This window comes from Dunckerocampus dactyliophorus, chromosome 3 (assembly GCF_027744805.1).
Source record: "Dunckerocampus dactyliophorus isolate RoL2022-P2 chromosome 3, RoL_Ddac_1.1, whole genome shotgun sequence".
Lineage (NCBI taxonomy): Eukaryota > Metazoa > Chordata > Actinopteri > Syngnathiformes > Syngnathidae > Dunckerocampus > Dunckerocampus dactyliophorus.
This window is the reverse complement of record NC_072821.1, coordinates 32505827-32531098: the sequence shown is the minus strand read 5'-3', so window position 1 is coordinate 32531098 and position 25272 is coordinate 32505827. Positions and strand designations below refer to the sequence as shown.

The 25272-nt window shown below is 40.4% G+C and overlaps 2 protein-coding genes across 2 annotated transcripts in view; both read right to left on the bottom strand.

Moving 5' to 3' along the window:
- Positions 1-1213: 1213 nt before the first annotated feature.
- pkd1l3 (polycystic kidney disease 1-like 3) lies at positions 1214-10631 on the bottom strand. The gene is made up of 12 exons (XM_054772029.1): positions 10545-10631; positions 9969-10030; positions 9832-9894; positions 8063-8221; positions 7882-7994; positions 6823-6946; positions 6634-6756; positions 6254-6473; positions 4453-4634; positions 4095-4325; positions 3852-3953; positions 1214-1396 (listed from the first exon to the last, which is right to left on the bottom strand). The coding sequence occupies exons 2-12, from the start codon at positions 10005-10007 to the stop codon at positions 1214-1216; spliced, it is 1539 nt and encodes a 512-aa protein (XP_054628004.1). The 5' UTR covers positions 10008-10030; positions 10545-10631.
- Positions 10632-16626: 5995 nt separating this feature from the next.
- Positions 16627-25272, bottom strand: part of c1qtnf4 (C1q and TNF related 4) — a 36452-nt gene continuing 27806 nt past the window's right edge. The window contains exons 2-3 of the mRNA XM_054771504.1: positions 24555-24918; positions 16627-22609 (exon numbers count right to left, since the gene is read on the bottom strand). Of these exons, the coding sequence (XP_054627479.1) occupies positions 21809-22609; positions 24555-24918 (1165 nt within the window). The 3' untranslated portion in view covers positions 16627-21808. The remainder of the gene's footprint in view (positions 22610-24554; positions 24919-25272) is intronic.

Here is a 25272-nt window from a genome sequence, read left to right as displayed (position 1 = left end):
AATCACGTAATTTTAGTAGCACACAGTTGAAATATTAAAGAAATAAGATAAAAAATGAAAGTTGTAATATTATGAGAAACAAAACCCCCCCACAATGAATAAAGTTAGGTTGTAGAGAAAGAATAGAGTCAAAATATGGGAATAAAGGCATTATTTTGATAAGAACATTTACTAGAAGAAAGTGGAACTAGATGGAAAACTTAAAAACAACAGCAGAGATGTCAAAATATTAAGAGGAAAAAAAGTCATTTTCTGTAAGAGAAAAATGTCATAACTTTATGAGAATAATGTTGGAATATGAGGAAAAATGTCATTTTAGTAGCATATTTGAAATATTGAAGAATAAAGATTTTTTTAAAGTCAGAATATTCTGAAAAACAAACAAAACAAAGCCGTTCCCATGTGGACCGTACCCAAGTCTAAGTATAGAAGTGCACCAGTTGAGACCAACTCCTCACTTTTGTTCTTGACTTGGTCTCAGTTTCAACACCACTTGTTGATCATTTTTAAACTGCACTGAATTAAATCTGCCAAAGTCAAAATGAATAATAATTAAAAAAAAAGATTCACCAATGGAGAAGACTGCTGGCGAGTCCTCATTCTCTGGAATGTTCCAAAATGCAATATTGATAGCCATGGTGCAGAGCAGCAGGCTCATGCAACAGGAAACCCTCTGAACCCGAGTGAAGGCACTCCGCGAGGGAGGATCCACGATGGAAACCCAAATATGTTCGTCCCGAAAACCAGTTGATGTTCGGTTCTGAAAAATATTCCTGACAGAAAAGAGGTAAAGTATATTGTTCATTACGGGACAGAGCTATGAAAGTTTATTTCAAGACCCTACCTGAAGCAGGCAACCTCGCAGTTCTTTGCAGCGTTGAAGGTTTTCTTAGTCATGCCATCTCCACGGTCACTGCTTACCCAACAGTTGCAAAAGAAGTACCAAACATGTCGAGTTTGAAGATCCTGTATGGTCACCTTGTTTATATACCTTAACATAAAAGGAAAGAAATACATTTCATCACAGCGGTTTTGAAAAATCAGCGACATTGTATCAGAGTACATTGTATAATAAGTCCATCAACTGCTCAAACAAATCATTTTAAAAGACATTGAAGCCTACAATGATGAGTATATGTAAACGTCTACTAACAAAATGCACTACGCAGGTCTAACTTTACTTTTCTCTGCTTTGAGACGCGCTCTTTCTCTCCTACCATGACGGATGACCTCCAGAGTTGTCGTGCTGCAGCCTGAGGTTCTGCACTTCACCCAGCGGGAAGGGTGTGGCCAGCAGAAACATATCCAAAGCTCCCCTCTCGAACACGTGCTTGTCGGGATCTGTGAGGTGGTGTGTGTCACTTTGTCCCTCCGAGCCAATCAACGTCACTGTGACCTAATGGAAGGCACAGTGTAATGAATAGACTTCAACTCCGCCTGCTGTCAGTGCGTTTGGAGCACTGATTGAGTATCTTTCGCACTTAGGAGCTTTGTAATTTTGTAATGTAGTTCTGCAAATTTGCAGATTGTAGGAAAAAAAATAATTTACTGAGTGGGTAAATAATTATTACAAGTAGATTTTAGAATAACTGTTTGCATTGATGTCTATTGATTGAATTATTGTTGAGTGTTTTAAAATAAGCACAGTATAGATATCTGTTTAATCAATTAGTCTAATAACTTAGTGAATGATGACAAGTAATTTATAGAAATAATGCTTTATTAAATAATTAGCGGAGTAGGTGGACATCTGTTTAAGTGTCTCAAAGGTTAAACAGCCAGAATGTGGACAAAACTACCTTGACATAGGCTGAGGAAAAGTATGTTTTGTTTATGTCAACAACTACAGTAAGTCTTAATGGGACAGTGAAGGAGCCAGCTATCATCTGCTAGCGTCACAAGCTTTATCAAGGAATTTAGGACAAAGTTATCTTTGGAGGGACTGCCACCATCGGCCACCAACGGTGTGACCAAACAAGTATAAAAATGACTATGGGGCGATCGGGGGAGACGCTTTCATTTTCAGCCAGCAGATGGGTACAGGTGAAATGAAACGGGGTCCAGGTACCTGTAGACTGCGGAAACTATCCTGTCTGATTTATTTTTCAATTATTATGTCTGATTTATCTTTCAGTTATTATGTCTGACTTATTCTTCTATACATTTGGAAAAAATCAAATTTGTTGTGAGAGTCTTTCTTCCTTCTCATAACTGGAGATTAAAAAACATGCCAGGGGGAGATGAAATTGGCAAAAATTAATTTTCCACAGTGGTCCTTTGACCTGGGCCGCATGGTGGCCTAGTGGTTGGCATGTTGGCCACACAGCCACAGTCAGGAGATCGGGAAGATCTGTGTTCGAATCTCCCTTGGGCATTTGTGTGTGGAGTTTGTTGTTCTCCCCATGCGGGGGTTTTCTCCGGGTACTCCGGTTTTCTCCCACATTCCAAAAACATGAATGTTGTCCATAGGTATGAATGTGAGTGCGAATGGTTGTTCTATATGTGTCCTGCGATTGGCTGGCGACCAGTTCGGGGTGTACCCTGTCTGTCATACCCCCGCGACACTAATGAGGAGAAGCGGTGTAGAAAATGAATGGATGGATGGTCCTTTGACCTTTAGGAGGCTGTGGAGAATTTCATCTCCAACAAGATTTTTGGTCAAAAATTGTTTTTTACTCTGAAAATTGGCAATTTTTTCTACAGACAACACAACCTATTCACCCTAATAATTTATAAATATGAAAAATACAGGTAAAATGTACAGCATACATGTACCGCCATTAGAAAACCCACAATGTTTACATGTTTATGCCTTTAAGCTTCACTAATAATGTTTTTTCTAAATGCTAAAGGCACCGATTCCACTTGTTCATTCGTCATTTTGCATTATCATACATTCGTGGTGAGTACCTATACATTTTATACTTCAAATGTGTTTAATAAGTGTGTCAGGCACATTTAGGGCTTAAACCTGGATTGTGTCGCGAGAGAGCAATTGTGGAGGGTTATAATGTAAGATGATTGATGACTTATGACACACATATACAGTGGTGTGAAAAAGTGATTGCCCCCCTTTTTAAAACATAACTGAGATTAATTGCGCTCTATCAGTCTGGAAAAGGTTATAAAGCCATTCCTAAAGCTTTGGGACTTTGCTGTTCAGAACCCGGAAGACTTGCTGTGATAAATGGAACTATGAATTCTGCTTTTTACCAGAAAATCCTGTCCAGTATGTCCGGCTATCTGTTCGTGACCTGAAGCTGAAACCAACTTGGGTTCTGCAGCAGGACAATGATTCAAAACACACCAGCAAGTCCACCTCTGAATGGCTGAAGAAAAACAAAATGAAGACTTTGTAGTGGCCTAGTCAAAGTCCTGACCTGAATCCTATTGAGATGCTGTGGCATGACCTTAATAGGGCGGTTCATGCTGGAAAACCCTCCAATGCGGCTGAATGACAACAATTCTGCAAAGATGATTGAGCCAAAATTCCTCCACAGTGCTGTAAGAGACTCATTGCAAGTTATCGCAAACGCTTGATTGCAGTTGTTGCTGCTAAGGGTGGCCCAACCACTTATTAGGTTTAGGGGGCAATCACTTTTTCACACAGGACCATGTAGGTTTGGATTTTTTTTCTCCCATAATAATAAAAAGTTAAATTTAAAAACTACACTTTGTTTTCAGTTGTGCTGTCATTGACAAAATTTGTTTGATAATCTGAAACATTTAAGTGTGACAAACATGCAAAAAAATAAGGAATCAGGAAGGGGGGGAAACACTTTTTCTCACCACTGCATACACACACACACACACACACGCACACACACACACGCGCGCGCATAAACACTTACATTAGCTGTGGTGCCTGCATTCTTGCGGTGGCCAGTTTGGACACTGATCAGATAGTTGTACTGTGCACATGGATGGTTGTCTTCCAGCAGAGTCATTTTCCTCTGACATGTGACCATGGTTGTCATAATCCAAATGTGTTGGAAAAGAAAAAACAAGATAATAAGGTATATACAAGGGAAGAGAGCATATTGTGACAGTTGATAAGTGATAGCAATTAAAAGTATTTCTTTGCATTGACTCACTCGGGAAAGTGACCTGCGGTCGGCATAGCAGGCCCACATGAGAGTAAGCAGGTAGAGGCTGAAGAAAGCACAGAGCAGAGACAACACCACGTAGTTTTGAGACACAGTCCCAAACAACTCTGCTGTGCGTGTTATGTCCACGTAGTTAGGCATCACGAAGAAAGAACCTCCAAAAAGCGTGAGGTGGTTGCAGAGACAATGTGAGTGTGCTGGAGTGCTTTGCTCCCCAACCTGGAGGTGAAAACAACATTGCATGGATTGAAAGCGGCCATGTAAAATGCACCCACCACCAGTGATTTTGATATCTCGTCACAGGACCAGCATATGTTGTTGAGGGGAAACTCTGCTGGAAGCTCACCTGGCAGCCGTCTGTACTCCACGTCTGCCTGTCTATGCTCCAGTACATGCACTTGGTCATGAAAGAGGTGATGCTCAGTGTCAGGCCTGGCTCCCACGTGGAGTTGAAGAGTTCGCTGCTGACATACCACACCCCGGGTATCTGCTGTAACATCTCTGGGGTTATCATCCACTGATAGCCTCCTTTTGCAAAAAAAAAAAGCTAAATTAATGGCTAGAATAACTTATATATGCATTTTACTTAAATCCATGCAAGAACTGGGAGAACATGCTGTACTATTCCTATGAGTTGGTGCGTAAGGGTAAAGTCAGCTTTAAAAAAAGTGGTTATAGTCTTACTTAAAATTTAAAAAAATCTGCCATAGAAATATCTAACCTCACAGAAGACAGGGACATTCAAATGAGTGCATTTCCACTAATAGCAAGCACATTTATACGCATATGGTTAACTTGTACATGTATGAGTCGTCAAAAATGTTTGCTAAAATTTAGTTTTGCAAAATCAAGTGCCCACAGAAATGTTGCTGATTCACTCGACATGCATTTTTTAGCGAGTTTGACTGCTAAACAACCAACTATGGGGCCAACGAAAGTTGCGAGTGGCAGCAATTTGATAAAGAAGGTGAAAAAAAAATGGATTTGATCTGACCGTTATGTGCGAGAGGTCCTCATCACCAATAGTTTCCATCCAGTCGTTTCTAATTATTTCACATTGTTTTCTGCATGTAAAACTACAATTATTCTCTATGAAATGTATTTTGTGAATATTTTTGCGTGTCTGGCACCGATTAATTGGATTTACATTATTTCCCTACGGGAAAAATTGCCTCGGTTTTCATCAGACCCTTTGGAATGAATTAATGACGAAAACTGAGGATTATACGGTCAGTTTTGTTGTTATGGCATAGAAAACCAGTTTATGACCTTCTAAATATGTTTTTTAACATTATTAGAGCACTCTAGACATGAAATAGCACCTCTATAGTAACCTTTACACGCCTATTACCCATAGTAGATATAATCTGAGAAAATAAGATGTATAAGATAACATAGGCTCGCATGTTAGCAGTTCCTTGTTGTTGTTTTTGGACATCGTACTTCCTGCGGTGCCTGTTGTCTCATCAATGTATTGTAATGGCAGCTTTAAATGCTTTACACTGGTATTACCTAATATAGTAGACATAATAAGAGAAAATAAGCAATTTAAGATGGAAATAAAACTCCAGTTTGTGTGTGTCACAGTAAATGTGTTCCCTGGCGAACAGGTGTAGACGACAGGAAGTGATGTCCTAGTGTCAGAGTTGAGTTTCAGCTTGTCGTGTGTTATGGCCCCAACAGTAGCATGTCTTATTATTATGATTATGGTATTATTATTGTGCCTGTTCTCAGGTAATTTAAACTTGCAATAAATGCCTTTTCTGGCGATCACGTCTGGCGCTTGTCTCAATTACTGACACTTCGTGGCTAATGTAGAATACTACATTCACAATTAGAATGCTTTTTCTGCCTTGTATTTGTATTTTAGTTCATGTAGTTAGTTCATTTAGCCATCTCGACGCTTGAAAATGCTTAATTTAGGCCAAGAATAAGTAAAAACATTTTTTAAACTAACAATAGGCCATATTCAACCTCGAAACAGCGATCATTTATTTATTAATAACTTTGTGAAAAAACGCAATATAGTGATGGATGACTTTAGTATTAAATATGTGACTGCAATCGCACAAATTTCTTCTGCAATTAATTGATCAAATTTAAGTCACAGCACCAAATGAGAGTGCAGTAATCAAAGTGTGTGTTACCTATTTGGCTCAGGATGGTTGTGTTGGCAAAATAGCTGGAATTAGGAGGTGACCCTTGAGCCAGCGTAAGAACCAAAGACACATTTCGACTGGGCTCCACTCTGACAAAGACGGTCACATTGGGGTCCGAGACGTTGAACGTGGTCAGTGCCTTTGAATTGCCTTCAAGTTTGACCGTGTGGTTCGTTGGTGGTGGAGCATTGGGGCGGGGCATGAAGATCTGAGAGGAAAAAGACTGTTTTTAAGAAAATGTCAGGAAAATCCTTGATAAAATGGTAACAAACGTGTTGTCTTTCGCTGTTCCTTACAAATGTGAATTTAACCCAAAGACTATGTACGCATAATCCCATGCTGTGAACCCTTTTTTATCATCGCTGTACCTCTATCATCTGTGTGAGGTTGGCCAACTCAACATCTGACACGCCATTGTTCAGTAAAAGGCTGCAAACTGTTCCTGAGATGTTATCGTCAGATGGATGCGGATTCTCTGAGAAAGTAGCCATCTAAGAAGAAGAACCACATTAGAGCCAAGATAGAAAACCATGCATATGACAGACACGCACACATACCTGAGCCAAGAGTTTTCGGTACTGTCCGATGTGGCTTTGAAGAACAGAATATGGGGGCATTATGATGTACTCGCCATCTTCCACTGAGCCCAGAATTACATTGCCGAGGTCTTCAGGTGTGTGACTGAGTCAAAGCAGTGAAAAGTACAGCTAGAACTACAATTTTTAAGTATTAACAAAAAATAGAATATATTTGTTCCCATCTTTCATGAGCTGATGTTACACAAAAGGCCTATTTTTCTCAAATATTTTTCACCGGGAGTGGACTAGGACAAAATTTGGCGCTGGAGTTTTTGGTTCAGACATCCAATACCAATATATGGGCTATTACATGGGCCTGTATTTTATTTAAAACATAATATACAGTTACAAATCCCATACTTTTTACCAACCACTGTGTGTGTACTAACTTTCTCCCATGCTGCACAGATAGACTACTATACTGCATTTTCCCATTTCTCTTTCACCTCATATTTGGCCCCAAATGCTTGATACTATTGTGTGTGGGAATGCATAAAGGTACGTTTTGATGACGTTGTCGAGTGCTAATGTGCATATTTTTTGGTGCACAACCTCAAGTCAATTCATGCTAGCATACTGCCTTTTCCCACACACATCAAACAGCGCCGTAATAATTTTCCACCAAGGATTTGTGGGAACACGAGCCGGTCCGTGGGTCAACAAAGGTTGAGGACCTAACATTTTCGTCCGGTCTTGTTTTGTCAATGAAAACTCACACACGACATGTGTGACACGTTTTCGTCATCAAAGAGCCGTGTTCAGCTTGTCACCGTCTCGTTTTTATCATGAAAAAAAGGTTTGTCAACAAAACAGCACTGTTTTGGAGTGGCCAGTCTAAGACACACCTGTGCAATAACCATGCAGTCTAATCAGCTTTTGAGGCGGATGGATGATCTCGGCAAAGGAGAGGCGCTCACAAACAGATTTAGGCAGATTTTGTGTGCACGGAAAAATAGTTTTCAATCTCATGAAAGATGGAAGCAAAAACAAAAGTGTTGCGTTTCTACTTTCTAGGTTGGTTGAGCGTAAGTACCAAACCTGCTCTGATAGATGGCGCCTGTTGGGTGCTTGATGACAATCCTTTGCGTTGTTGCCGAACCCAGCAGCAACGAGATGGTCCGAAAAATCTCAAATATGTCCTCAAATAAAGACTGGGAGAGGAATAGTACTACAGTAGCATATTGCAGCATGATTGGTGGTGAACTCTTCGGAAACTTACGGTTGGGTTGGGATTTGTGTGGATGTCACATTTGTTCATGGAGATATGAAGAATGCTGGTACTGCAGCTGATGATGTGACTGATGAGATCGCTATTTTCCAGGGCAAGATCGGGAGCTAGATTTTTAGTGCCTTCCAACAAATAGTGAATGAATTTGTCCTGTAAAAAAATAAAGGCATACAATTTTGTTCGTATTTTCAGTGAATTTACAGTACAATACAATTATACAGATGTAGCCAGTCCAGTTTAAGCAGACTCAGCGTTTGCATTATTTGAACTGTTCCTTTCCCAGGGTGCGGTGGAGTGATTACACAACATGTACTGGATGTTCATTGAATACACATACAGTAGTCCCTTGTTTAATGCGGTGAATTGGTTCCAGCGATCACCGACTTTCCAGTGAGTTTATAAATCAAATATTTTAGTTAGGGTTTATGTAGTTAGAGCATGTAGAAAACCTGCTCATGACCTTCCAAATATGGTTTTTAACATTCAAAGAGAGAAAATAAAGCATTTAAGACATAAAATAAGAGTCGTTCTCATGTGTGTTACTGTAAATGTGTTCCGGTAAAGGACAGGAAGTGAGCTCGGGGGTTCAGAGTAGTGTTTTAGTTTGCCGTGGGTTACACAACAGCATCCGTGTTAGGGGTTATTGTGCCTGTTGTGAGATCATTCAAACCTGCAATAAAAGCCTGTTGTTCCGGTGCTCAAGTGTGGTGCTTGTGTGTCATCCAACATTACTGACACGTAGTGACCAGTGTAGAATACGACATCAGAATGCCTCGCATTTGTATTTTAGTTCATTTAGCCATTTCTATGCTTGAAAATGCTTCATTTAGGCAAACATTACATAACTTTTGCTTATTTTTTTTTACAAATAGGCCGTATTCAACCACGAACCAGCATGATTTATTAATTTTTTTTTTTTTTAACATTCGTATTACTCAATATAGTACACATACTAAGACATCTCAGACATAAATAAGACATAACAGACTCAGGCGTTAGCATTGACAGGCTTCTTCCTGCGGTGGATATTGTCTCATCAATGTAACATTAATGACACCTAGTGACAAGTGTAGAATACGACTGCAATGCCACGGTTTGTGGTAAAGGAGAGACTCACGTCGCCGATGCACTTCAATCGCTAGCAGAGAGCACATATGCAGTGAACATTCACACAGGAGCTGCTGTCGGCCACAACTCTAGCCAGTCACTCGCACGCTGCTAACACTCAGCTAAATAGAGTCAACTCTAGCTAGCCGACGTCACACACGTCACTTCCCAGGCCCCCGCCCCATAAAGACACAAATATTACACTACACACCACGTCTTGTCAATGCCTTATGTTTGTATTTTAATTCATTTAGTCATTTTTATGCTTGCGAATGCTTCATTTAGGCAAAAAATACTTACAATATGCTTATTTTTGTACTGATTATAGGCCGTATTCAACCACGAAACAGGATGATTTATTAATAAAGTTTTTTTTTTTTTAACTGTGATGGATTTAAGCCGCATAATATGAATGTTCAGAATGTCTTTGAACTTTTACACCCTATTAACTTCTGCAGCTGCTGGTTTCTTCCTAGCAACGTAGAATTGGATTGGCCTGATCCAATGGGTGTCTCCATCATTATAATTACCCATGAGTCCACAAAGCAAAGTACAGGTCAGACCATAAATATGAGTCCTGTCGTGAGCCCCACCATTTTTTCTTACAATACCACTGGCTCTTTGTGCATTTTCAGAGCAATTGCGGTACTCACCCTATTTTCATCTGTAGGCTCGCCTGCCTCTGTTTCCATTCGCATGAGCTCATTGTCTGCTTCCTTTTTGCAGATAAACAATGCTAGTGAGCTCAATGGACACAACAGCATGTACTTGAAATGTCCATAAATCTCACCCAAAGAAGCTGGCCAATGTTGGAGACATGGGGAGCCATGGGGTGTCCACTCCTTCTGAACCCTGAAAGAAATAATGTTGAAGAAATAGTATTATACCGCATATACTGTAGCGCTTCTGTTGTAATTTGACACCCTTACAAACGCATGAACAGTCCATATTTGGTTGGCTTATTTGAACAGAGACAGAAATAAGTCCAGTGGAACCTCTGTTAGCGTCCACCCCGTTTAGCATGTTTTTCAGTTAACGTAAGAAATTGAGAAATTCTTCCCCGGTTGGTGTACATTTCCCAGTTAGCGTACAATGTAGACGTCTTGTCGTGTTATTAATACGCTGCGTGAGTCCGACTGTTTCTTCATGTCTTTTTTATCACAAAAATCCTTGTTAGCATAGCTTGCTAACAAAATGGCAACCAGAACCGGGAGCCATCTACGTCGTCTCTATGATGTCATCAGAGGTTGACTTTCAAAAATGTTAACACAAAACATGTTTTTATAGTTTTACATGTATAAAACAAATCTAAATGCAAATAAAAAACAAATGAAAGAAATAAATGAACATTCAAGGTTACTTTTACCCTCATTGAAGACTGTTCCCTAAGACATGATGTGTGAAAGGATAAATGAGTTGTATATGAGCATGCTAAATACACACCAACCTTGCTAGCACACACATACACTTAAAATGAATACCACTATATTTCTGTATGCTAACTGTTGTATCACTATTATATTGTATCATAGGATGCAAGTGTAGACGGTTGTCTTTAAAGTGTCACCCACAATCACACATAAAGTCAACGTTGCGTTAGGGTGGCTAGGTGGTATTTACGAGTGGAAACACATTAATGGAGTCAGGACAGGATGCGTTGCAATGGTGAACCATGGCCAAATGGAGATATCAAAGACCCTACTTGGGGACAATATAAGGATGATTCTAAGCTGAAAGTAAGCAGACAACTTTGGATGGAACCATGAGAAGATGAAATATCTTTTTGCTTCAATTAATCACACGGTAAAATAAATCTAAGATGGTGAATCTGAAATTGACAGATGCTTCGTGAGTTTTGTTTTCGCAATGAAAAAGTTCCGCTCTAACATATGGCAACGAGACATCACCCGGACACCCTTTTCCTGTTTTTTCATGAGTGTTTCTCACCTTCTTTATCAAAATGCTGGCACTTGCAACTTTTTGGCTCCATTTTTGGTTATTGAGGTGAGCAACATCACTGAATTCAAGAAATAACTCATGGCAAAACAGGAAGGTGGTGTACTGAATATGCACTGACTAACTGGGGGCAGTGATGCCAACTTGGCGATTATGTTGCCAAATCTGGTGACATTCCGACCCCCTCTTGACGACATATTTTCTCAAAAGCGACGAGTGACCTTTTCTGGCGTCGTTGGGGAGTTTTCTGGTATTTGGAGACTTAAAAGTGAAAGCATTTTTTGTTCTGCGTTTTGTGTTCTCACGGAGAAACAGCAGGTGATGTTGACAGGTCCGCCCCGCCCAAAGGCAGTCGCAAGCCGGCAGTGCACGGTCAGCTCCCACGGCACACTGAGAGCATGATGTGTAGCTTTATGCGTCGAAAGTGCAAATGAGTCACGCGATACCTGTTTCACACAGCCAGATCTAAAAAACGCAAATGTTTCTTAATCTTCAGGAAGCCTGGACAAAAGAGGAGGGTGTTTATCGTGTTTATATTTTATTCTTAGTCTATTGCTACTCTTTGTTTGTAAAATGAGGTGGATTGTCTTACAATTCTTCAGATAAATGTAAGTAATTGATGAGCCTACTGTATTGCCTCACATTGAGTCATGTTAATGTGAACCATAGAATAAACACAGCATAATCTGTGATTTGCTGTTCAATTGTGCTAATTTAAAAAGTTTTCAACAGCCAACGTGTGATGGAAGAACTTTGAGAGGTGCTGGTCGAGATAAAATATTAAAGTAAATTTATTTTTGATGAAATGATGGCCAATTTGAAATGAACAAAGTGTATTTGTAGTTCTAAATGTAATTAAGGTGTTTTTACGTACTTTTTTTTGTCTCTCCTACGAGGTTATGCGTTTTCCTACAGCATTTTTACAACAGCATACGCAAATTAAACGATGACATCATCCAGCGACTTCTTGGACAGCCAGTAGTTACTTTTCTTACTGAATAGTTGGCAGCAGTGATTGGGGGAATCGAGACGCTATCGCAGCTGACTGCGTGATCCAAACGGTGTGTGGCATATTTGTTGAATAAACCTACCATGAAAATGATGGACTTACCATGTCCTTGTATGGGGGCAAACTCACCAAATCAGCAGTGTATCAAATAATAATTGTTTTACTTTGGTTTTCAGTCTCACTTACGCGACCTGGATACCGATGTCTTCTGCAAACATGAATCACAACACATTAAAGTACAATGCAGAGTTAAATTCAATTTCTCATTGGCTGCGCAGTCTACTTCTCACCTCCTGGGTGTTTAGCGATGACCGCAAACCTTTTTCAAAAATAAAAAGCATGACGTTAATTGCTCCGTACTTAAAAAAAAAAAAAAAAAATGCTAAGGTTGAAGAGAATTCAGGTACATACTGTACAGTATATCCAAAGGGAGGAGTGTGACACCTACTGAGGGTGCAGATGAAGCCTCGTTTGTGGTTGCAGTCGGACGTCGAGACAAGCTGAAAAGGATTCTGCTTCATGTATGTGCAGCTGGTGGTGTCCTTGAACGCAACACCGTCTTCTGTGTTGGATGCGTTCATGCACAGAATGCATACACAGAGAATGCTTTATTTATTTTACCTTTTTGACAGCAGCCTTTTAGACAATAAAGTAAATAATAAGACAGATACAGGTGTTAGTTATGCTAATGATTACAGTTCCATCCCATTTGGGTTTAGAGAGGCGTTTTTCTACAACTTTACATTGTTGGGCGTGTTCAGCATTCAGAGCCCAGCAAATTCATAAATTTTTGGTCAATGTAAATGTAAATCTGTCAAATGATTACAATTTTTAATCAGGTCAATTACTGTTTCCAAATGAATTAATCATGATTAATCACCCTACACAACTATGTGTGAAATATGCCTATTTTTACTGTATTTCATTGAAAGAAAGATAAAAACAGGACAGGATTATAATATACTTCTATGTATTAACAGCTCCAAATGAACGGAACATTTAAATCAAGCTAAAATATAGCACACATGTCTGAAAGCACATTTGAATCACACTTGATCCATGTTATTATGAGCAATGAGGGGTTGCATTCAATGACACCACGTCATTTAAGTTGAATTCACATTTTTTTTCAGTGCATTTTCTGGGATTTCCGTGGACGCTGAAATGAAGGAAATTGTACTTCCACCTTAGAGTTACAAAGTGAGTGATAAGAACTTCCACTTATTGTTTTTCTTTGTATTTCTGTTTATTTACACCACACATACACGCATAATAAAGGCACAGTTGTGATGTCAGTGAATGCATCTCGCGGTTGAGGAAGTGTCTGTGAGTTGGAGATACATACAGTGGTGTGAAAAAGTGTTTGTCCCCTTCCGGATTTCTTTTTTTTTATCACACTTAAATGTTTCAGATCATCAAACACATTTAAATGTTAGTCAGTGATAACACAAATGTACACAGAATGTGTTTTTTAAATGAAACTTAATTATTAAGGGAGAAAAAAAAATCCAGCCCTACATGGCCCTCTGTGAAAAAGTGATTGCCCCTCCTGTTAAAACCGAACTTAACTGAGATCTATCAGTCTGGAAAAGGTTATGAAGCCATTTCTAAAGCTTCGGGACTCCAACGAACCACAGTGAGAGCCATTATCCACAAATAACGAGTACATGGAACAGTGGAGAACCTTGCCAGGAGTGGCCAGCCAACCAAAATGACCCCAAGAGCACAGCAACGACTCATCCAAGAGGTCACAAAAGACCCCACAACAACATCCAAAGAACTGCAGGCCTCGCTCTCCTCAGTTAAGGTCAGAGTTCATGAGTCCACCATAAGAAAGACACTGGGCAAAAACAGCCTGCATGGCAGAGTTCTAAGACAAAATCCACTGCTGAACAAAAACAACATTAAGGCTTGTCTCAATTTTTCCAGAAAACATCTTGATGATCTCCAAGACCTTTGGGAAAATACTCTGTGGTCCGACGAGGCAAAAGTTGAACTTTTTGGAAGGTGTGTGTCCCATTACATCTGGTGTAAAAGTAACACCGTATTTCAGAAAAAGAACATCATAGCAACAGTAAAATGTGGTGGTAGTGTGATGGTCTGGCGCTGGTTTGCAGCTTCAGGACCTGGAAGACTTGCTGTGATAAATTGCTGTGATAATAAATTCTGTTGTCTACCATGTGCCCATCAGTTCGGAACCTCAAGCTGAAACCAACTTGGGTTCTGCAGCAGGACAATGATCCAAAACACACCAGCAAGTCCACCTCTGAATGGCTGAAGAAAAACAAAATGAAGACTTTGGAGTGGCCTAGTCAAAGTCCTGACCTGAATCCTATTGAGATGCTGTGGCATGACCTTAAAAAGGCGCTTCATGCTGGAAAACCCTCCAATGTGGCTGAATGACAACAATTCTGCAAAGATCAGTGGGCCAAAATTCCTCCACAGCGCTGTAAGAGACTCATTGCAAGTTATCACAAACGCTTGATTGCAGTTGTTGCTGCTAAGGGTGGCCCAACCAGTTATTAGGTTTAGGGGGGAATCACTTTTCCACACAGGTTTGGATTTTTTTCACCATTAATAATTACAAGTTTCATTTAAAAACTGCATTTTGTGCTCAGTAGTGTTGTCACTGACTAATATTTCAATTTGTTCGATGATCTGAAACATTTAAGTGTGACAAACATGCAAAAAAATAAGAAATTAGGAAGGGGGCAAACCTACATAAATTCATGATGTATGTAATCTAACTCACCTAAAACGGGCTCCAGGATGTCCCCTTGAACTCCCTCCCCCAGCCACCAGGTGAAGTTACTCGCGCTTGTCATCCTGGTGATGTCCTTCAGCAACATTTTGATGGCATCATTAAACTCTTTTAGTAAGTCTCCTCCTCGCTGTGCACAGCTGCTCCTCGCTTGAGACCAGAATTGGGCTTCCTCCCAGATCTCATAGAGGACATTTCCCACAACAAATTCCCTCAGCGTGGGTCTGCCACTGTCGTGAGCAGGACAGAGTTCCGTTTCCTTGGGTAAATATCCACCGGCAATCCACAGCAAGACGGCGGCTCTTAGGAACATGTTGGCTGTTTTTATAATGCACAAACCTCAGGGATGTAAGGGTAGAGACACAGTGGATGCACCAGCAAGGTTACTTCCTGTCTGAAGAAAAGAAAACATCTGCATGTGTTCTCCATACATTAGGTAAATCACTAAAAGAAGATGCAAAATCCAAGTATCATCAGGGGGTGGACCAGCTCTCATGCAGCCCTCTTTGGCTGACCACTACAGGTTTTCTCTTTTTAATAATCATCTAGGAAGCATTAAAGCTGCTGTTGCTGGAGGTCTTCTGGCTTCCCAGCATGCTTTGTGGCACGTGTCTTGTAAAAGTTGCTGACGTGACGTGTTTTGAGTTAACAAAGTTGTTTATTGCACCCCGTAGTAGCAGTAGCTGCCCTGTGTGTTTACTTACTTCTTACGCGCTGTGCTCACTTTTGTGTTTGTACCGTGATTGTAGGTAGTGTTCCGTCCAGCCAAGACCACCACCGCCAACCCCCACCTGTTCATTTCACTGTGTGACTTTCATCAATGTTGCCCTAAGACACCCATTTGTTAAAAAAGCAACAAAAGCATTGTGACTGACATCTTGTTCAAGACGTTGTAACACAGTCAAATCATTCTGACTAACATCTGCTCTGGTTTTGTTTACTTGCAAATTTGTGTTTACTGGCTAGCCGGGGCTCATATAACAGGTATATAGTGCTGTCTTCTCCTTGTCCGCCCCTTGTGGGTGTGTAAACCCCTGATCAAAAAATTAAGACAAGTTGAAAATTTGCAAGAATTTCCATGTTGCACTGTCGAAACTTAAGGAGGTTCTAAGTAGAGCTTCAAAATGAAGAAGAAGAAATGGGAGTGAGACAAAAAAAAAAGGCTGTTCATCAGCTGATTAAAAGTTTAAGACCACAGCTCAAAAAAAACCAACTAAAATAATAATCACCTGAAAAATGGGTTTGGGCATGCTTGATGCCAGTGTTTCCAGGAGCCTAGTGGGAATGGGAAAATGAGAAAAGAGCGAAGTCGATACTATTAGTAGGCATTTTCATCGTTATCACAATGCCGAGGTGCAGTTCTTGAAATTGATCCAACTTCTTAGCATATCTACATGTGTTGCTTTACAAAATATCAAAGTGGCAACTTTGCATTTTTCACTATGTGGGCCTCGCTGGAAAAAGGTTGGACACCCCTCTGTTAAACACAGGAAGTGAACCAGCTATCAGTAATTGCTGAGACTTGGAGAAGGAGTGCAAAGATGAGATGTACTTTCATGATATAATATTCACTTCCTGAAATGGTTTCCCACTCAGAACAAGGTGTGTCCAGCAGATGGCAATGCAGAATCACTTACCAGTCCGGAAAGGCCTGCTTGATTACTGCCAGGGTATTGTTGTCTCAACATTTTTTCAATGTGACAAATGATAACCACCGATACATTACTTTTTAAAGCATTTTATTCTGTCAAACGCTGAAATTGGTGAATTGGATTAACACGTTAGAAATAGTCAACGTTTTCACGACACAAGCCACATGATCAAAACAGGACACGGTAAAATGTATACACAGTCTATATACTGTGTATATATTTTATGAGGTCAAGTTAGATTTGAGATGGGGTTTACTCTTGGACTTGAAAGAGTCATATTAAGTACAACATAGTAGGTAAATACACAGTAATAAAGAGCAGCGACACTCAACACATCAGTAATTGTACAGATAATTTGACTTTTTATTAAAAAAAAAAAAAACAATAACAGGCATTGACTGGGCCTGTGATCTTTTGAATGCATTGCATTTTCAGTTACAGGCATGCATCACATGCTTGAGGATGTTTCAAATGAGACCGGTAGAGTCACTTATCTATCACACACCATGGATTGTGCATGTACTGTACCATGTTCAAGGAGCCATCATGAGTTTAGACTGTGAAGGGGTCCTTTAATGGGACTGGAGTAGAAAAAGCACCGAGGCTGAGACAATACACCGAGAAGACATGATTGGATGGAATGAGACGTAACCCATGGGGGTAAATGTTCATCAATACCGTGGAAGCGGAGAGCGGCGTGGTGGGAGTGTGACACTGGGCACTCGCCACATAACCGCTTTTCATCAAATGTGCCAGGAGAAAATCCCCCGTGTGGCAAAAAGATCAGTGTGAGGCGAGAAACTGTGTGCAGGAGAAAACACTCACTCTGTGCCTCTTTTGCCAGTGTAGGAAGAATGCTTATGCTAAAGTGTTGTGTTGTATAACATTTTTAATTTTGGGCTATGAGCGTGTTTTACCAAATATTGCATTTCACATCAATTATCTTCAGAGGCCGTAAGACAGGGGTGTCCAAAGTGTTGCCCAGGGGCCATTTGCAGCCCGCGGCTGTTTATTCATTGACCGTCAGCACATTCTACATAAATGATTTAAGAAGAAAACAGCCCCCCAAAAAAACACAAAACCAGCAAAACTGGGAAAAATCAGCAGTAATTTTACAAGAATAAATTCAAAATATTAAGAGTTAACCAGGAAACAGTTTTAATTTTACGGGAATGATGTTGAAATATCATGAGGAGAGGTAACATTTTAGTAGCATAAAGTTGAAATATTGTGTAAGAAAAAGACATGATTTTTTTTTAAATTCGTAATATAACGAGACACAAACAAAACAAAACAAAGTTGCCATTTTTGGGAAACTATGTTGGGGAAAAAGCTATAATATTATGGGAATAAGGTCAAAATGTGGGAATGAAGTCATAATAATACAAGAAGAAAATTTACAAGAATAAAGTTGACATGGTTGGGAGGGGCAATTTTTACAACAATAAAGTCAAAATATTAAAAGAAAAAAGTTGCAATTTTACGAGAATAAATTAATAATTAAATCTTAATATTATGAGGAAAAATAATGTCATTTTAGGAGCACAGAATTCAAATATTAAAGAGAGAAGACATTATTTGTTTTCAATTGTAATATAATGAGACACAAACATAACAAAATAAAGCTTTAAGAATAAACAATAAAGCCATAAAATTACAAGAAGAAAATTAATAAAGACTAAGAGAAAGAGAAAGTTAAAATATTTGGAATGAACATGAAAAAACCCAGCAAAAATGGGGAAAAAGCACAGAGTGAAGTTGATACTAACAATGGGCTTTTTCACTTAAAACTAAATAATGCAAAATATTAAAGTGGCCTTTGCATCCTTTCATTTTTCTCTATGTGGCCCTCACTGGAAAAACTTTGGACACCCCTGCAGTACAGTGATTTGCAGTGTTAGGAATGAAATATTTCCCATTCTGTTTTTGTCAAAGTACGGCTTATCGACCATAGAGACATAACACACTCAGAAGACCTTTCACTTGGAAAAGATGCACCCTGTTGTTCTTATCTGTGCTCACACACAGTTTCGACTCGAGCTATGCCACTTTTTAAATCTCTGTCTGAGGAGCAATTAGATGTCCAAATTGAGACTGACAGTTGAAACTAATATCCCAAACAACTATAAAAGAGAAGTTTATACTCCTCATACCACCTCTTTGACAGAAGTTATAAAAGAGAGCGGAACAGGGTTCCTCATCTGAGATAAACCTTTGTTGGCCACTAATCGCTCTCTCCAGTGCTGGCATTGCAATTGTTTGTTTCCAATTTCAGGTAAGTTTAAGCATTTTACCGTGTTGTCATTAAATGATATACTGTAGGTTCAGTAAACATGGTTAATGAGGGTTGTTTTAAGTAAAAGCGGAAAATGTAGGGCGATGATGGAAGTTTCTGTTGACGACCAGCAAGTATTTTCGAGGCTCATCAAAATTCAGGTTAGATTTTTTTGGCGTGAATTCTGTTTAAGCAAATCGTTGCTTTTATATCCCTGGATGTTTGTGCTTTGGTGGCGTGTTTCAAAGTGTTTTGATAGTATTTTTGATTTATTATTGCAGCGATTCTGCCTGGGCTGAAGTTCTTTGTCTGCATCTTCTGAACGTAACAAAGACGTATTCGTGAGGGGTTCTTTGAGTGTTTCAGTCTGTGTTAGGGATGTAGGGATTTCACTCATTTTCCTACAGCATCCTGTTCAAGTGCACAAAATCTTTTTTTCCATTACTGTTTATCTGTTTGCACAGAAAAACTACAAAACGGTAAGGTACTTGTGAACCACGCTGAAAATCTCAGACGTGCATGTAAAAATGTAAAAAAAAATTTTTTCAAAACCTTTGACTTAAAAAAATCAAGCCTTTAATGTAAAAAAATAACAAGTTTGTCCATGTTCCAATTGAGATTTCAGTAAGCGGTGCCCTGCTGCCATGAAATATACCAAAAGTCGATATTTGTATGCAAGTTTTTTGTCATAAACTGAAACGGATCAAGTTACATTTTATTTTAATATGCATATTGGTTAGAAAATAGCTTTAATCTCTGCTTGCTGTGTCTGCCTCTGGTTCCGAGACCATCAGTGAATGGTGAAGAGTGATTGGGACGCCCATAAAAATTTCTATTTTTGACATCCGACCGGCCCACTTGGTATTATCACGTATTTATTCTTTTCACACATTGTACGCCAACTGGTACTCTGGAAACTATTCCCCATCCGTGAACAGAATTCACCGTTCATCAGCACACAGAAAACCAGAGCTCGCAGCATCATCTGTCATACTTAAGCATAACGGTAAGGGCGACTAAAATGTCCAATCAAAGGGAAGCATCACTTCACATGGTGAAAGTCATTTCATAAAGTCAAGGTCTATCTCAATTTCCAATTTCTTCCCGAAGTGTGAAATGAAACTCACATGCATATTAAAGTGGTCTTGAAGAAAAAAATTCAATTTCCCCCTTAGTGGCCCCCATTTTAAGAAATAAATTAAACGCTGCCGGTACTAGAAACCTAATTTCGGTGCACGTTCCTGCGGGCTCGGAGATGCCATGTGGTCATCGACGCACGTGGGATGGATATGGGGTTTGAACTTTTCCCAAAGCCAGTTATTTTTATCCTCTGCTGCCCCGGCGGCTTGCTTCATGACGATGACAAAGACCCATTTTGTCAACAACAATCAACACAGTTCACAAAGTCTTTTCAATTTCGACGCAATGAGAAAGAAGACCATTACACACGAGCAAAAACACCATACATACAATACGAATGGGCGAAAAAAGGAATGCAACAATTACACGGAACTGTTTATTCACAGGAGGGAGCCTGTGAATATTGTCATTCATCCAGGTCGTTGTATTCTCAGGGCATTGATTCCATCGCAGCTGGACTGTTCCGGTTGTCTTAGAAGATGTTTCGCCGCTCACCCGAGCAAGCTCCATCAGCTCATGCTCAAAGACTAGTTAGGACAGCTCTTGTCTAGGCTGGCTAGGACACCTCTAGACTGGACTAAAGACTAGGCAGGATAGCCCTAGGCAATAGACTAGGTAGAACAGCTAGGCCAAAAACTAGGTTGGACAGCTGTAGTCCAGACTAGATAGGACAACCCCAGTGTAGACTAGATAGAGCAGCTCTAGACTAGACTAAAAACAAAGTAGGACAGCTCTAGTCTAGACTAGGTACAACAACTCTAGACTAAATACTGGATAGGACCGCCCTAATCTACAGTAGATAAGACCACTCTGGACTAGGTCGGACAGCTCCAGTCTACACTAGCTAGGACAGCTCTAGACTAGACTAAAGATTAGGTAGGTCATCTTTAGACAATAATCTAGACTAGGTAGAACCGCCCTAGACTAGACTAAAAACTAGGTAGGGCCACTCTAGTCCAGGCTACATAGGACAGCTCTAGACTAGACTAAAGACTAGGTAGGACAAACTTTGTGTGGTTTGCATTGATTTGGTTTCGTATTGATTTGATTACTCCATTAATCAAAACAACAAGCTTCAGGTTAATCCACTAATAAAATCATTGTTAGTTTTCAGCCCGACAGTCTAAAGCTCACCTATCTAGTCCTGTCAGACCAGCTTCATCAGTTCATGTTCAAACACTAAGTAGGACATCTCTAAAGACAATATAGTTGCCCTATTTAGTCTTTGAGTATGAGCTGACTAGACTAGAGAACTGACTAGAGCTGTCCTATCTAATCAGAGTATAGCTGACCAACAAAGGATTTAGAGCTGTCCTATCTAGTCAGGCTAGAGATGGCCTACCTAGTCTTTGAGCAAGAAATGACGAAGGTGAAAGGTCTTCCAAGAGACCTGAACTATAAGTTGGGATTGATTCAATGCCCTGAAAACTTCCTCATTCTTCGGTTGTGATCCTGAGAGACACTTTGGATCTTTAAAAATTCTCACACGTATTTTAATGCCATTAAACTGCAGTTGAAACTCAATTCAGCGGTGCTGTTTAATTTGGATGTGAGGTCAACTGACACAAATACCGTATTTTCCTTGCACAGTCGAACACTCACAGTCACTCAATGGTGGAATTTGGTGGGCCAGGAAGTCACATTTTGGGATCTCTTCTGCTGGAATTGAAGGAACTATTCATTAAATTCTAGCTCTGCCCCCAGTGCTTGGTCTCTGTGACCTCACAAAGAAATTCATATGAAGAGGATGTGTGGAAAAACCATGGAGAATCGTTCATGCTCACCAATTTGCATGAATTCCACCCTCGACATTTAGTCTGTAGCCCAGCTGTGGCGGCTAGGGCTTCTTATCTGCCTGTGACGGACTGGTGGTGTTCATTTTAGTCGTGGAAGGGAGTTCCGGGTACACCAGGAAGCCGGTGAAAGTGATGTATTTGGCGTGGTTGCTGTAAGCTCCAAAGCCATCTCTCTGGTGGGAGTACAGCCACACGGTGTCGCCTGGTTTCAGCGACAGCATCAAACTCTGACTCTGCAGCGCTTTCTCGCCGTGGCTGTCGTCGTAGATCATTGCCTGCACTTCGAGGTGGTTCTTCATCAGCTTGACGGACAGAGTCTTCTGGGGAAGTTTGCCCACGTTGAAAGAGAAGTAGTAGGCGCCCGGAACGCGACACCTGAACAGCCCCTCGGTCACATTGAAGTCCTCCCCGATGTTAACAAACGCCGTGTCAAAGCTGACCGGCTGGTGCTGCGGTATGCCGACTTGATTCACTCCGATTATACTCTGGGTGCGGCCCACTGAGAAAGCAGATCGCGGATCTTCCTCCTCCTCCTCGCCATCCACCTGATGCTCCAGCTCCTTCCCACCCATCATGTTCTTCAGTTCAGACCCAACATCTACTGTGGCTTGGTTGCTATTCCACAGCGGCACACTGTCCTGCTGGAGCTGTTGGGTGTTGTAGGCAGGATGGTGCTGCTGCTGGTGTGTCTGGTAGTCGTAGGTGTCGGGGTAAATGAGGTAACCATTGAAGGTGGTGTAATGTCCAGTGTTGCTATAGAGGGCATAACGAGGATCGCCGTGAAGACGGAGCCAAATGGTGTCACCAAACTCCAGTTGCAGCATGACACTCTGGCTCTGTACCTGGAAGGTATGGAAGCAGACTTTTATTGCGGTGAATTGGTTCCAGACCCGACCGTGATAAGTGAATGTCTGCAAATTAGGATTCCTTATTTCTAAAGGGAATATTTTTGTAGTTAGAGCATAGAAAACCTCTTTACAACCTTCTAAATATGTTTTTTTAACATGATTAAAGCCCTCTAGACATGAAATAACACCCCTATAGTCACCTTTACACCCCTAATACACAATGTAGTAGACATAATAAGAGTAACTTATCCATTTAAAACATAAATAAGAATTGTGCTCGTGTGTGTTGGCATAAATGTGTTCCCTAAGGGAGCAGAGAGTTGAGTTTCAGCTTGGCGTGGCTAACGGCTGCAACAGTAGCCCGTCTTTTTATTAGGGATTATTGTGTCTGTCGTGAGATCATTCAAACCTGCAATAAAACATCTGGTGCTTGTGTGTCTCACTGAACATTACAATAGCATGACTGACACCTAGTGACCAGTGTAGAATGCAACAGTGCCTTTGAATGCGTCTTCTGAATGCCTTATAGTTGTATTTTACTTCATGTAGAAAATACTTAATTTAGGCAGAAAATATGTACAATTTGCTAATTTACAAATAACAGGCAGTATTCAACCACAAAACCGCGTGATCCTCTGGGGTCCCTAGGGGACAAAAAAAAGTCTACTCCCAAAAACTGCTATAAAAACAGAACAGATTCATATTTTTTTCTACTTTTTTTGCTCAAATCTCTCAACTTCAGTTCTAATCAAAAATACCAAATGTGTAATTTTTTACATTTATTTTAACCCTCAAAATGCCAATTTCATTCAACTATGTCACTGTTTTTGCTTAGAAAAATATATACAAAATGGGTTATTTTCCATATCATAAATGTAAGGGGGCTGGGGCTCTGTGGCAAAGATCAGGCTTCACTACACATTAGTATTACTAATAAAATTGATTTTTATGCTTTTTTTTTTTTTGCAGGGTCATATTCTAAATTTCCTACCATTTGAGGTCCCAAGAGGACAAAAAAGTCCCATCGGCTTCCGTTATAAGCACCATTTTTAAACACAATGCATTTTCTAATTTCAGGGTTTCAGTTTGTAGAAATATAGTCCAATTTGTCATATTTATGGTTTAGAATAGATTGGACAATTTTCATATTGTAGGTGGTAATCGTTTAAACCAGACTTTGCGACTGTGGTGGGTTCCCGTGGGGGACCATGATGGCCATGAAACATTTGCAAAAAGTCATTATCACCATGAAAAATCAAAGCAAACATGTTTAGAACTATAAACAAGCTGTTCTGCGGTCATGTTTTTCTGCAAGGGGTGAGGGAGGAGATTGCCGCTCCACTTCATACTCATGTTGATAGAAAGCGATTCGTGCATGCTTTCCAGAGTCTGCCCCGTGATAGCGTAAAACCGCAAAACGTGGCAAGGGATGACTGTACTTTCTAATACACTTCTGCCTTGGTGACTCTGTGTCTGTAAGTAATGTGCAACTGCAATGATATGATACCTGTGTGGACTGAGAAATGTGTCTAGCTTGGAGATTGTAGCTGCTGTGTCAGTCACTGACTAACGAAATACACACGTATGGTTTTCAGTCTATGTGAATTCATTTGTGAATAAAAAATGAAGTTTTGGTGTTAAAATACGGCTGTTTGGTATGCTAGTACACACTGGAGTGACTCATAGTTGGGAAAATATGGTAGTAATGTGAAATGGATTCGTTTTTTTCTTGAGTAGCTACCCTGACAGTGATGATTTCTGATTCAGTTGTGTATTGTCTGTGCTTATCTGTGTGTGTGTGTGTGTGTGTGTGTGTGTGTGTGTGTACATATTCCTCTCGCCTGTGTTCTAACTATGCAGGAGTTGTCATTGTTGTTGAATGCTGCAGTGAGCTTTATACACGACACAGGAATGCTGCAGTAACAGAGGGCTGACCTACCTTCTTCTCCTCTCCGGCATTCTCCTCATACACAATAGCTTGCACCTCATTCCTGTTCTTCATCAGCATCACGGACAAGTCTTTATGGGGGAACTTTCCCACCGTGAAGGAGAAATAGTAGGCCCCCGGGATTCGGCAGCGAAACAAGCCGGTCTTTGGGTCAAAGTCACCACCGATGTTGACATAGACCGCGTCAAAGGTGACGGTCATCTTGGGTCCACCTTCCATACTGTTGGTTCGTGCCACCGAGAAAGCCGAGCGTAATTCGGCGTTGTCCAACAGACGAGCGAAACCCATCGCAACGCCCGCATGGCTCAGGCACAGTAGGCCAATCAGCATGCTCGCTGGGAGCAGCATCTTATATCTGGAAATAGAAACATTTTTATTTCAGCAACCAGGGTTAAAACACATACAACCAGTGGTACTTCTACTGCTATGCCATTTCTCTACAGACTAGTTTGGCTGTAAAGTGTCCTGAGTGCTGCTGCCTTCAAAGGACAAGTCGTGAAAACTGAGAACTATCTGCAATATATCTGTTGCCTGGCAACTAAAAAATCTGCTTAAAAAATCTGAAGGCATCGATTCAAGCAACCCATTCATATTAATACGGTTGGTCTGGACCAATGCTGAGCCGTTTCACTTTTTTACAAAACACACACGCAGTATAAGTAATCTTTGTACATTTTCTTCTCATGTTATGACTTTATTCCCATAATAT

Bases quoted from the DNA above. Each gene is read 5' to 3' on its own strand.
- pkd1l3 (XM_054772029.1), bottom strand. From the start codon at position 10,007: ATGGCTCCCCATGTCTCCAACATTGGCCAGCTTCTTTGG. The intron at 6,757-6,822 runs GTATGTGTGCGT...TCTTCTTCTTAG, and splicing joins ACCGAAAACTCTTGGCTCAG to ATGGCTACTTTCTCAGAGAA. The intron at 4,635-6,253 runs GTAACACACACT...TTTTTGCAAAAG, and splicing joins AACCATCCTGAGCCAAATAG to GAGGCTATCAGTGGATGATA.